At 46.2% G+C, this 14,599-nt stretch overlaps 1 protein-coding gene across 1 annotated transcript in view; it reads left to right on the top strand.

Moving 5' to 3' along the window:
- LOC144752974 (E3 ubiquitin-protein ligase TRIM39-like) overlaps window positions 1-14,599 on the top strand; it is a 411,520-nt gene that overhangs the window by 72,881 nt on the left and 324,040 nt on the right. The window contains exon 4 of the mRNA XM_078640783.1: window positions 2,241-2,263. Within this exon, the coding sequence (XP_078496909.1) occupies window positions 2,241-2,263 (23 nt within the window). The remainder of the gene's footprint in view (window positions 1-2,240; window positions 2,264-14,599) is intronic.

Here is a 14,599-nt window from a genome sequence, read left to right as displayed (position 1 = left end):
CACACCTCCCTGGGACAGGATACCTATTTTCTGCCTTCCCCTGTCTGAGCTTGGTTCAGCAGCAGGAGGGCAGAAACGTGTCTCTGGCAGGCAGCAGCCTTGGCTGGCTGTCCTGGTCCGGAAGACTGGTGCGGGAGCACAGAGGGCCTCCCAAAGGTGATTTACGGTGCATGGAATCATACCCCCCACACTGTTTTCGGTGTGGGGGTATGATTCCAACATGTTTGATACCAACCATGATAGGGTTAATTACAGCCAGTTTCAAGATGGTCATCGCATAATGACGTGGTGCCCCTCTGTATGTTATATGGCTGTCTCACTTACAACCCGGGAGAATGGACTCCATGGGCTGTAGGGGTGCCCTGGTCATGCAGGGGCACCCTCACATTTAGAACCAAACACCCTGCCTTCAGGATTGTAAGGCCTGCCTTAGGGGTGACTTATAGGCTTTAAGTGTAGTGACCCTAGATCTAGGTAAACATATATCTTTCGTAAGTGGTGCTAGAACCTGTTTACACCGGCTGCAATGGCAGGCCTGTAGTTACAAATGGAGTGGTCTTCCATGGGTGGCATAATGCATGCTTTAGGTCATGGGGGTCTGTGATGTAGCTATGTCCTGGGTACCTTAGTACCATATACTAGGGACTCACAAGTGTACACCAGTGTCCAATCTGGGATTTAACTAAGTACTTACTGAAACCAATTTGGGGGGGGGGAAAGCACAGAGACCGGGTTCCTGGTTTGCAGGATCCTAGTCAGACTATTCAGAAACAGCATTACATCAAGCAAAAAGTGGGGGTAGCTATGAAAGCAGATCCTACTTTCAGCTCTTCCTAAAAGCTCTGATGTCACAGAGTATTATATCACAAATGCTGGTTCTCTGAGTGTTCATCAATGTGTGGTCATTTGCTGTGAATCAATATAGCCACTACAGCCAACATGTGTTTCGTGGTTGTAAACATTAAGCCCAAAATCGTTCCCAACTATTCCTTTAACAGTTTACATACTCTCTGAGAATTGTTCTGTAGTTCTAATTAGGACACTTTCCATTCGCCAGCTGTGAACCTGTTGTTTCCCTCTAAACAGTGTGTTTGAGTCCTTATACTGATATGGACTTGCAATATAGCCACGTTGCATGCTGGTCATAGACGACTTGTCCTAAAGAGTTCAATATTCCAAATCCTTTCCTCATCCCTGGTTCTTCTTTAAACTTTAACAGAGGGTCTCCCATCTCAGTCCCTTCACTCCATCCATTCTGGGATGAATTAATTCAGTAATTAGCAGGAACTTCACACAAGCAGATCATTTAAAAGTCCATAACTGCACCAGAGGTGGTCACAGTTCTTTGTTTTCCTTTGCAGCTGTGATCTCATTTCCTAGATGGCTTCCACTTACATGCACTCTTCTAGTACCCCTTCTTCTTGTACCTCTTTCTCCTGCGAGGCATTCTTCTAGTATCCCTTCTGCTCGTACCTCCTCCTGCAGGGCACTTTTCTAGTACCCCTTCCTTGTACCTCCTCCTCCTGCAGGGCACTCTTCTAGCCCCCCCTTCTAGCTGTACCTCCTCCTCAAGGGCACTGTTCTACCCCTTCACCTCTTAACTGCTCCTTCATGGCACTCTTTCAGTAATGCTTCTGTTCGTACTTTTCTCTTCTGAAGAACACTCTTCTAGTATCCCTGCTGTTCATGCTTACTCCTGCAACGCCTGTTACCTGTAATGCTATTAGTATAATAAAACATGGCGCACCAGTATCTACAACAAGGACTTCTGGCAGATTATACACTGTTAATGTAATAAAAAAGTGGCAGAAAACGAAGGTGGAGAACAACTCTCCTAAGGGCGAGCTGCCTCTGTCTTCTTGGCACTGATTTTAGTACCTCTGAAGCCAGGGGTCGCACAAGCAGTGCCAGGGGTCACAAGGAGCAGCCCATGAGTTGCAGCTGCGACCCCTTGCAAGCCCTAAATAATGCCCATGCATGTGACCCTGTTGAGAACATCATACAATGTGTAGAATGACTCCATTCAGAATATCAATGTGCTGTGTTTTGTGACTCCATTCAGAATGACTCTGTGCTGTGTCATTAACTTTCAGAATATCAGTTTTTGCTGTGTCATTTAAACGTCATTCAGAATGTCACATTCTATGCTTGGTCAAGTGTTTCACTCCTAAAAATACTGCAATAACGTTAACATCTTCTTTGGAAACTGATTTCACTTTGATTGTTTCTCTCTTTTGCAGGATGTCAGAAGCACCCTAAGCAGGTAAGGCTGCTTTATTATCCTCCTGTCAGTGTGTAAGGAGCAGGTCTCACTGCCGCAGCGTGTAAATGCCACTACTGAGCTCAACCACAATGCTAGGAAACTTTCAGATACTCCTAAAATCACTTTGCTTCCTCAAAAAACCCTTAAGCCCACAGAAAATATCTTTGATTCCTCTCAAAACTAAAGTCCTCTTAAAACGTCCTTGTATCATCAGGAAACTCTCTTATATTTTCATAAATCCCTGCGAGTCATCAGAAAACTCCTTTGAATCTTGAAATAATGGCTACAGAAATGAGTTGCTGTCCTCACAAAACATATGTATATCTTTAAAACATAACTTAAGTCCTAAGAAAAGTACCTTGAACACACAGAAAACTCAAGCACATTCTGGAAACTTCCTCTCAGGATTTCCTCACTTCTGAGTTGTGCAAAAACTCATTCAAAGTTTCCTAACTACGATGCCAGTCTTCAAAACACCCCTTCAGTGCTTCCAAACAGCATTGAAATGTAATTAAAGCCATGCTCAGGCCTCATTCTTTAGTAAATTCCCTCCAATTAGAAGAGGCCTCGTCCAGTTCTCATAAACCTCATTGTAATCCTCAGATCTGCTCCTTGTCCTAAGAAATCTCTCTCCAGTCTGCAGTGACCTCCCTCCAGTCCGTAGCATCCTCTTGAGTCTTCAGAAGCCTCATTTCAACCCTCAAACCTCTGCCCGGGTCACTGACCACTCATTCCAGGCACCAAATCCTTCTTCAAGTCCTCCAAGACGTCCTTGTGTGTCTTCTTCATTCCAATCATCCTTTTCTTTTAAGGTCTTTATTTATAATTTTCTGGTAGCAAAACAGATTGAAACAATAAACATCAGCGGCTCAGCGTCATGCCGTATATCATTGAAACATGGGGTGTGGTTCGGGGGTATCAGATCATTGTCATTTTTCATTTCTGAAATAAGATAAAGAGGCATTTGTTTACATCTATTGCACCGTGGTCACACCATCGGCGAGGGTGCCTGTCCACACGTCTCTGTTCCTCTGGATCTCGGGGAGAGGGGCTGACACCTGCCCTCTCAGCCACCTTCCCTTATCTGCAGAGCCTACCCTCCACATCTTGATTTCCTGTAGAGTGGCTCCATTCCTTCCACAGGCCTCATGTCAATTCTTAAACCTGTAAATAAGTTTCCAAACCTTCACCATGAGGTGACACACACATATGTGCTGCTTGTTTACTGGCTGGTCTTGCTAACTCATTATTAACAGAGCTTAATGAGACATCGTACTTCTCAGTGATGTATTCTGTTGTGTAGCTAACAAAGCAGTCTCCTCAAAGCCTGTACAGATACATGCCTTCTGGATCACTTAACGATCACTTAACGAAACAATTAAAGATGGTGGTGGACCACATAAAATAATTGCACATGTTTTCAACAAGGAATGTGCCTCCATGTAGCACCTGTGAGCCGTGCTGACTCCTCCCCTCCACGAGGCTGACTCTGATGGCGGCGGACACGAAGAGCGGGTAGTTACCTCGCTCGGCGTTTGGATTTTCCTTCCTCTTCTTTAACTAGCAGGCAGATTGTTTATCGGCTGAAATCGGCGGGACGGAATAGCAGAGCGCTGCTCCTCTGCTATCTTGCAGGCGCTCGGACTCTCTGCTGCATGATTGCCTAATTCAATCAATTAATTATTAACGGACAGACATCAGAAGCGGCCTTCTCCTCTCGCGATTGTTAAATCACCCAAATTAGTCAGATACAAGACTTTGCGTTGGTTTCTTAAAAAGCGAGATGTTATGCTGAAAAGGTACTCACTCTCTCTCCTGTCCCTAGTAACTCCATTAAGAGAGGCTGTTTTTGGATTAGGAACCAGATTAGATTTTGATATCACACTTACCTGGGCGAGATATGGGTTCGTTAACTTATCAAATTTTATTAAATTTGGAGTCTGGTTGACTGCCGATGAGATGGTATTGTTAATATGTGGTAATTTTCTTCTTATGGGCTCATATGTAGCGTTGTATAGGTTATTGAGCAATATTGATATAACACAAATAAGTCAGATCTCTAATTTAACGAACGATATCTTTTGGTCCCCAGTATTCAAGAGGGCGGGAGCATGGAGGAAAAGTTTGGTGGAAAATAGGGAGGAGGATGTGAGTGCCAAAGCGATAAAAAAAATGGCAGAAACATGAAAGCTTCAATTTAAAGGAAATAAACTGGAAAACCCTAAATAAATTAAACTTCACGGTCCTTAGAGGGGCTAACTGGAGACGTATGCTTTTCTTTAGCAAATGGCTATTATATTATACACCGGCAGCGATGTCCAAAATGTACAGTAATGCATCATCTAATTGTTTTAGATGTACTCAACCGGATTTGGCTAATTGGTCACATATTATTGCCTTCTGTCCCAAAATTAAGGTTTTCTGGGAAAATTTGTTTTTTATATTGTCTCAATATTTACATTTTTCGATTGTTAACTATAATAATTTGATTATACTTGGGGTTGATCCAGAGCTTAATTTGGAAGATTCCTTAGTGAAGCTTTTGTACATCATTGTTGCAATTGCCAGATCTCTTATTCTTAAGTATTGGAAAACAGAAATAATTCCAACTGCAGATGAATGTCTACAAAAAATTAAGAGAGTTAGAAACAGCGAACTTAGGTATGCAAAAAGGATTGGAGCTTTACGTAAATTTACAAAAATTTGGAGAGATTACTTTGACTGAGAAAAGTGTTTAATGCTGGATATTTGGGATCTGGGATATCATGCTTCTGATTAAATACAAATATTTTTTGTTTGATCTGTACCTATTGTAGGCGATCTCAATGTATTTTTAGTTCAGTATGTTTAGATTGACATGTTGGATATGTGGTAATCATTATGTCATTGACTCTCTGCCAAGAACTCAATAAAAATATTTTTTTTTAAAACCAAAAAAACAAGGAATGTGCGGCCTGGCTGTTTGTCTGTTGTGTCCCAAAAAGGTGCAAGGTAAGGAAGATTAAGTGGCGTGTGACGAATAAACTGTTTATTGCTGGCCAACATTTATATATGAACAAAACTTAAAATACAGAATGAGTGTGTCTCCTTGATAATTTAGGAGGGAATCAAGAGTCCAAGTCTTGCTGCTCTGATAAAGTTGTATTCCCCTATGAGAGCCTTGCGCTCAGCAGAAATTAAACTGGCCAGAATGGGCAGAGGTACTTTTTGTGTCCTTGCCCCAGCCCTATGGAGCTCTATGCTATCTTTGCTAAGAAAGATTCTAAACCACCCACTATTTCAGAAGCAACTAAAGACCTGGTTGTTCTCCTCCTTAGCCTAGCCTGCATTCCTCTTCTGCTGTCGTCTTACCTGTGACCAGTCCGGGGAAGCACCCTTCTGGGGCAGCCGTGCACTTAAGACATCTTTTTAACATCATATAACATTCCTGAGCGCAAGTATAATTGCACGGCTGTGAAAAAGCAGTTTTTCTCTAGATATCACCAAACACCGCTTGGCGTTAGTCGCCTCTAATTCACTTGGTCATTAGCTAATCAAATAAAGAGGCAGGTGCTGGAAACTGGAAAACGGAAAACGATGAACAGGTTTATTTCTCCGGAGGAGAACACGTCAGTTCAGACAATCGAGATGTCTTCTCGAGGTGCTCTAACTGCATCTCTGTGGCATAGCCTTTTATACACAATCTCAACTCTTTATTGCAGGGTAACACATTCCTGACAGTAGTTTATTACCTCCCCGGAATCCCCGCTTCCAGCTACTTCCCACACATGCCCAACAACAAATGTCCCCCACCCCGGTCTCAGCAGGTGATTGTTATCGCGCAGCTGGGCATTCCGGCAGGGTCTGGAATATGTGTAATCGGTCATATCTAAGAGGGTTGTGGCATTGATTTCATTCCGACCCCTTTGATGGGGAGCAAGTTCCTACTATACAGGGGCAATAAACTGTATCCACAGGGGCTGGTTATTGCCTGGGACCGGATCGAACAGCCAGGTGCAGGGGAGGAGGTGATCGATGGGCCTGTTCGTGCGTGGGGGATGAAAGAGCATGGGTGTTTGGCACGGGAAGTGGCTCCGGGGCTGGGTCGCGCTGAGGATGCTTTGACTCTAGCATGTGTGCTTGGGGGTTGTCTGAGCGCGGGGGATGATAGCGAGGTCAGGGTGACGCGCTGGTGATCGGCAATGTGCGAAATGGCCGCAGTATATAAAATGGGTGCTGCTTACGTGCAAGATGGCGCCGGCGATGTTGACGTCTGTCGATTATATTTTAACAGTCGCCCCTTTGAACATTCCCAAGACATCTTGCTAGTCTATTTCAATCCCCATGATATTTTGTATCTCTGTGTCATATATTGCATTAATTTGTTCTACGCGAGTATCTACAGTCTTAAGGCACAAAGAGTTCAGACATAGAGAACCCAAGGGCGGTATACAGTGTAACCCCAGACAGCAGCCACATATTATGAAAATTGGAACCAAGAGGACCATCAATATTTTCCAACCCCAGTCCTTTAATATGCCCCAAAAGCAGCTTCCAAGTATCCAAGTATCTTGTTCTTGATGGATCACTGATGCCAGCTTGTGAAGATGTTCAATTGCCTTGTAGACAGAAGGCGAGCCGTCAGGGACGAAAGTGCAACAGCTGGCACCGATGATGCGGCATGCTCCTCCACGGTCTGCTAGTACTACATCTAAAACAAGACAATTTTGCAAAGCCAACAGGCGGACCGCTTGAAGCTCGGCAGTATTGTTGGTGAGGATGCCGGCTATGACGTTATAAGCTGTCTCTACTGCTTGAGACAGGTGTCAAATGGCCCGGCTGTTTGTCATCGGCCCCCAAAGCGGGACAAGGCCGTTGGCTGCATCAAGAAACTGGGATGCAGCAGAGTCAGCTTGGCCTGTGTCTCCGGACCGCCTTTCTCGGTGGTGTCCAGCAGGTGCAGTGTAGGTTGGAGGCAGAACAAAAGCGATGTAGCATGTGCCCCCCCAGCCCTTTGGGAGCCAGGTGTAGGCCTTTGTACCTCAGATGAAGTACATGTTGGGTGATGCAACAAATGAAGGGGGGTCGGCAGTGTTCAGTGTTCTTGTTATTTGGCAAGTGCTGTGGCCCACGATTTCTGTTCCATGGCCTTCGATGCAGACAAGACCTGGGACGCTCTCCACAGATAGGGCCACAGTTGTGGTTGCAGCTGTTCTTTTCTTTAGAAAGGAGAAGGTTGGCCTGTCTGGATTATTCAATATTTGCATTTCCACTTGTTCTTTTGCAGGAATGTTCATTGGGAAAGTTGCGTTTGAAGTGAGAGGACAAAAGGGAGCAGTCGTTCTTCCAGTTTTGTTCAGCCAGAACTCGTTATAGAATTGTTTCATTATCCCATCGGATGTGGCATTCTTTGTAGCTCTCTTGTAGGAGCATTAACCAGGCGAGGCAGTACCCATGAACAGAGAAGGGTGAAGGGATGAAAGGAATCGAATGTTCAGTGGCATGTGGTAGCAGCCCTCCGATCCAACAGTTGGTGGCATTTGCGGCAAGATTGTGTTGGTGCAACAGCTGTACAAAAGATTTGTTCCAGAACTCTTTGCGCCGTTCTCGGAGTCGTGGTGACAGTGAAACCAGATAGTGTTCTCTTTCAGTGGTGGGTTGCACAGTTGGTATCAGTGTTCGGTAAGTAGGAGCACTCTCTTCAATGATCCAGACTGTGACCATTAGCAAGAGACTGGCAAGAGATGCTGTCAAGAGTGTGATTGTCTTTATACTGTGAACTTTGGCAGTCTTGGTGTCGTTGCGGCGGTTCTTCGGTTGTCCGGGATCTTCCATCACCTTCAAGAGGCTCGATGACTGGCAGGACCACATACTCTCGTCTAGCGTTTCTCCTGGTAGCCTTTGTAGTGTTAGCTAACGCTCTGAGATTTTTTACTTAGTTAGTGGTCTGCTTCGTCGGAGCACTCTCCTTTCGTCGAAAGTTGTACCCTTCTTTGGACGGCACTGTGGAGTCTGAAAACTCTGTTAGTTCAAGTGTCTCTGTTTCTGGGTAACAACTCAGGGCTGGTCGATCTTTGGTCAGGAGCTCTTCTTGGGTGTCCACGTCTTCGTTTGTTGCCAGTGTCGGTGCTATCCGTTTGCAGTGGTAAGCGTGCAGCCAATTTTTCTTCCCTTCCACTCGAAGTGCAGTTTGGGTGGTGATCAAGACTTGCCAGGGGCCCGTCCACCGGGGTTCCAAACTCTTCGACCTCTGGAAGTTCCTTATCAGTATGAAGTCCCCGGGTTTGATATCGTGTCCGGGGCCCCTGGATACGTCTGGTATGGCTTGCTGCACCTGTTGGTGGATAACAGTTAGTTTGCTCATTAATTTATGCAAATAGTCAGACATGAGTATGTCCGGGACATCGTTAATGGTTGTCGGTTTCGGGGCCGCCCAAATATTAATCGGCCTGCCGAAAACAACCTTGTACGGGGTCAATTGGTGTCTGGTTGGGGTGGAGCGCATGGATAGCAATGCCAGTGGGAGGGCATCGGGCCATTAAAGCCCAGTGGTGGCGACTATCTTTGCTAGCTTCAGTTTCAGTGTGGCGTTGTGCCTTTCTACCAGGCCCGCTGACTGGGGGTGGAAAACGGCATGGAACTTTTGTTTTACCCCCAACACCTTCAGTATGTGTTTGATGACCTCAGCTATGAAATGGGGGCCATTGTTGCTCCATAAAACTCTACAAAGGCCATATCGGGGGAAGAATTCCTTCAGCAATACCTTTGCAGTGGCAGTGGCGGTATTGTCACGAGTGGGGTATGCTTCCACCCATTTGCTGAAGGCGCACACAATAACTAGGACGTATTTCAGACCATGGCACCTTTCTAGTTGAATGTAATCCATTTGGAGGATTTCAAAGGGATGGTCGGGGACTCCCGACCCTCCCCGTGGTACTACTGTCCCTTTCCCTGGGTTGTGTTGCAGGCATACCATGCATTGTTGTACTAGGTGTTTTGCTGAGTCTGCTATCTTGCCGTTATGCCATACCTTAGTAATCAGTTCGGTCATGGGAGCGGGTCCTATGTGTGCGGGTAAGTGTGCCATGGTCAATATGGGGATCAGATAGGCGTTAGGTAGTAGCCATTTGTCTTTGTCTTTTGTCCTCCAGCAGCCTTCATCGTCTTTCAGTCCCACCCGAGCCCATTCAGTCAGTTCGTGTGGTGTACTCGTCAGTTGGATGTCTCTTATAGTGGCCCTAGCGTCTGTCCATTTCTCAGCTTGTGACCTAGTCCCATACATTCGTGTTGCGGTTCTGTCTTCGGCTGTGGCTCGGGCAGTAACGTCAGCGAGTGCATTTCCCTGTCCAATAATGTCCGTTACTTTCTTATGTGCTTGGCATTTAATTACTGCTAGCTGCTTGGGGAGGAGGACTGCTTCAGTCAAGGCAGAATTTAGATCTCCGTGTAGGATGGGTGTGCCGTGCAAAGTCAGGAATCCTCTTTCCCTCTATAGGAGCCCAAAATGGTGAACCACCCCGAAGGCGTACTGTCTGTCCTTGTATATGTTTACTGTCATCCCTGCTGCTAAAATACATGCTTGTGTGAGGGCAATCAGTTCTGCCGCCTGCGCGGATCGTTGGGCAATACGGGTTGTTTCTATAATGGTTTGGGCAGTGGTCACGGCGTATGCAGCTGAGGTGGTGCCATCCGCGAGTTTGATGCACGAGCCATCTACCCATAGTTCCCCGTCAGGTTCTGGAAAAACAGTGTCTCGGAGATCTACCCTTCTCCTCGTCTGTTCGTCAGTGAGCGTCACACAGTCATGTAGGGGATTCACGCTGGGGTCTTGTTCGGGCAGAGTTAACAATGTAGCTGGATTTAGAGTGGTGCATCGCTTCAGAGTAATGTGTGGCGTTAGCAGGGTCAACTCATATCCTGTCCGTCGTGCACTAGTCAGATGTTGGGTTTTGGTCTGATTCAGAAGTGTGTCAACTGCATGGGGTACTAATACTGTAAGGGAGTTGGAGAGTACTATTCCCTCACTCTGGCGTATCGAACCTGCTGCAGCTGCTACAGCGCGTAAGCACGCCGTAGCGCTCTGGCTACTGGGTCGAGGGTGGCTGAGAAATAAGCGCAAGGGCGCTGCTTTGGACCAATCGATTGTGTTAGGACAGATAAGGCACATCCCTCCCTTTCGTGTGTGTAGAGGGAGAATGGTTTGGAGTAGTCTAGGGTTCCTAGAACGGGTGCTGAAAAAAGGCGTCTCGCAGTTCTTTGAACGCTGTCTGGCATTCGGGAGTCCAAGGGAGTGGTAATGGAATGTCTTGGCTAGAAGGGAAAGTAGGGGTTTGACAATGAGACTAAAGTTCGGCAACCACTGTCGACAGAATGAGGTGAGGCCTACCAAAGAGCAGACTTGCTTCTGGGTCTTAGGGACGGGAGTGTCTAGAATAGTCTGGATTCTGTCAGGCGTGAGCTTCCTCCCTTCCTTTGATAAGAGGTGTCCTAGATATGTTACTTGGGGTTTGCAAAACTGTAACTTCTTTCGTGACAATTTGTGGCCATTCTCTGCAAGGAAGTGTAGGAGCTGGATGGTGGCTGTGACTGCTAGTGAAGTGGTGTCTGCTGCTAAAAGGATATCGTCTACATACTGTATCAACGCCACCCCGTCTGGTAACTGTTCTGCATCTAACTGTCTTTTGAGCGCCTGGCTGTAGATGCTCGGTATCTCGGTGTACCCCTGGGGCGCTCGACAAAATCTATACGCGCAGGATCTTAGGGTAAATCCAAAGAGATAGCGGCTGTCTTGGTGAATGGGTATGGAGAAGAAGGCATTCTTGTGGTCAATTACGGTGAACGAGGTGGCAGTGGACGGGATTAGGGTCAGGATGGTGGTGATGTCAGAGACTACAGGGTACTGTGGCACAACTATCTTGTTGATCTCTCGTAGGTCGATGATGAAGCGGTATGCTTTCCCATCTCCCTCTCCTTGTCTCTTGATGATCGGTAAGATCGGACTGTTACAGACATTGCTCACTACCTCCTCTACCACACCTGCTTCTACTAGTGACCGTATTATTTCAACCAATGCTTTCTCACCCTCTGGTGATATCTTGTACTGAGGTACTTTCGGTAAGGTTGCGTCCTGTCGTATTGTCACATGCACTGGGTCTATCATCATTCGTCCTACGTCTGAGTCAGCCTTGGCCCACAAGTGCGATGGCAAAGTGTCCAGTAGGGACACGTCTGCTTCGGTAATGGGGTACATGTGTTGAGATGGGTGAGGTCTTAGATGCTGGTGGTTGTCTTTTAAGATAACGCGGACTCCGTTGGGCGAGCATCTGATGGTCGCTCAAAAATGTTTCAGCAGATCGAGACCCATAATGGCGTCTGGGGTATTGGAGGAGAGGAGAAATGTTGTGTCAATGATATTATCTCCAAGATCAAAAGGGATCAGTTTGGACAAGGGTTTAGTGGAGGGCGTACCATCAAATCCTATTGATGTCACATGTGAGCCAGACAAGGGTACCCTTGGAATCAGTCGCTTAGATAATGCACTACGTGTTGCTCCCGTGTCTACCAGAAATAGTGAATTCGTGCCCAGGACCTTTGTGGTAACATAAGGGCCTTGCTGGTCAACATAGAGCTCGACTGGATCCCTCCCTTGCCCTTGGCAGTCCTATGCAAAGTTGTAAGTGTCGTCGTAGTCAGATTGCTGGTACTGATTCTGTCGGGGACAGTCAAATGCATTTGCCCTACCTGGTCTCTCTTCACTGGCGTCATTTGCATACCCTCTTCCACGTCCTCTACCGCTCGGTCCATTCGTTAATTCTCTCGCCCCTTTTTCCTTATTAATTCCTAACAGGATCGGGCAATGGGACTTCCAGTGTCCGTACCCCTTACAAAATGCGCACTGATCCTCCCCTAAGTCCCGACGTCCAGCGTAGGGTGCGGATACATTATTTCTGGGTGGTGGTGTTCGAGGGGTACTTTGATATCCTCCCTTGTATTGTTCCTTTCCTATATTCACCCCTTGCAGTTGCGCTATCATAACTCGTTATTTTAAATCCTTCTTTTTCTTTTCGGTGGCCCTATCGTTTTCGTTTTTCTGGTGCTCATAGTACTGGGCCGTCTGGAGGATGGCCGCTGGTTTAGAGGCCGCCCAACTGCTTTCGCTGGTCTGCAGCTTCTGCGATACCTCCGGCAACAGACCCTTAACGTAATTCTGTACGAACAAGTGATGTCCGGTCGAAGTGGACATGTCTTGCCCACTATAATCGGCGAACACTGTTTCGAACCGGGAGAAGTGTTCTGAGACATCTTCTTGGGGTTTCTGACGGCAAGCGGTTACTATGGACCAATCTATCTTTTTCTCAGGAATCAGGGATTTTACCTTTTGTACTATCTTATCCGGGAGGTCTAATATGGCTTTTACATGTTTCTGTCCAGGGTTTCGTTGTTTGTCTAGTACATTGAGTTGTTCCCAGGTATGACCGAACAGGTCAGAGTGTTCTATTTTCCTGATCTGTTTCCACACATCAGCTGGTAGGCATAGCCCAAATAACAAATCGATGTCGGCAAGCGTCATAATTGTCGATCCTAGAGCGGTACCTAATTCTGTGTAAAACACAGTGGGATTCTTTCGTAAGTCCGGCAAGGATTTGCGGAACGCAGTTGAAATTAAACGGAGACAAGACAGAGATTCTTTTAATGGGCAAACAACCCAAATAGGGACTCTCCCAACACCAGTTTCTCATGCTAGGAACCTGGGGGTAATCCTGGACAATTCGTTGTCCATGAAGCAACAGGTCAGCAAAGTGGTTGGACTCTGCTTCACCATCTTGAGATGGCTCAAAAAGGTATTATGGATGCTGCCCATCTCTATGCAGAAAACAGTAGTCAATGCCTTAGTTACATCTCGGCTTGACTACGGGAACATCTTATATTTAGGTGCCAACAAAGGAACAGTAAAGAGACTTCAGATGATCCAGAATGCGGCTGCCCGGATCCTCTGTCAAATACCTAAAAATACCCATGTGTCCACTTACTTGCGCAAACTTCACTGGCTCAGAGTGGAAAACCGCATAAAGTTTAAGACCCTAAACTATATGTTTAAAATAAAAGCAGGCACTGCACCCAAATACCTTCAGGCATTAGTGCACCCCTACATTCCTAAAAGAAACTTACGGTCACTCTCAGCAGCAACATATTGTGTGCCCAGATTCAAGTTTTCCAGAATAGGAGGGAGATCTTTTGTTCATCAGGGTCCTTCTATGTGGAATACTTAACCCATCCACATACGCAAAGAGGAGAGTTATCCTAAGTTCAGGAAAGCAATAAAAACCTGGTTGTTCGATCAATAATCAGAATGACCCCGACGTTCCACTCTCACTTGTTTGCTGTGTCTTTGGCGCTGGGAAACCCTTTTTGGGTAGCTGTTGCGCCTTACAAGTTTATAAAATAAATAAATAAATAAAATAAATAAACGTCAGGATGTCCTGTCTATCCCAAGGCTGATACACCCAATTGTAAACCACTCTCCCTTTGGCGTCCTGGTGATTTATGTCATCATGAGTTCCTGGGACTCTAGGGGGGACCCAGTAGGGGGCAGCTTCTTTTATGGGCATCATGTTATCTAGCCTCTCCATCGGGGGCTCCGTCATTTCCGATGTCGTGTTTTTGACCACCCGTCCTTGTTCTATGAGGTGGCGGAAGACTTCTAGGGTATAGGAGAAAAGTTCTGCCACATCAGTCATTTTCGTCTCCTGTGTCTACCTTTCTGTATAGTCATGAGTCGGTCAGGCCCTATTTTCTTGTATTTTTCCTCATAAGCTGTGAGGGTGTAATAACAAAAACGCACGACAAAGTGTCGCTTGTGATTGTTGATGTAGGAGTTACATATATCTGTTATGTATTCTTCTGCTTCCTTCCTGTCTTCTAGGGTTTTAACAATTTTCTCAATACCTGTTCGCTCACTCTTACTCAATCGTGGGATTCTTACCGGCCCTTTCTCTTTTGCTTCGGTTCTTACTGGAGTGTCGTTTGACGAAGTATCAGGCACGAGAGGCTCGGTCGGCGCAGAGGCCGTGGATACCGAGGCCCTGGTGCTGCCTTCGGTTACGTTCTGTGATTCTTGGTGTTGCATTAGAGGATGAGTAGGGGCATAAGGAGGTGGCATGTAGATAATCGGTGGACCTAGGAGTAAATCGTCGTCTATGTTTTGTTTCGATGGGAACTCAGGGTAAAGAGCTAAGGGCGCTCTGACAGGGTATTGACCCGAGATCTCTGATTCTAGCTCCTTCCTAGCATTCTCTCTTTCCGTAATCTCCTCTTCTAACTTTTTACCAGCTAGGTGTGCTGATTTCCGTAGTTCCT

The sequence above is a fragment of the Lissotriton helveticus genome, chromosome 5_1, assembly GCF_964261635.1.
Source record: "Lissotriton helveticus chromosome 5_1, aLisHel1.1, whole genome shotgun sequence".
NCBI lineage: Eukaryota > Metazoa > Chordata > Amphibia > Caudata > Salamandridae > Lissotriton > Lissotriton helveticus.
This window is presented reverse-complemented; position numbering and strand designations above follow the sequence as displayed.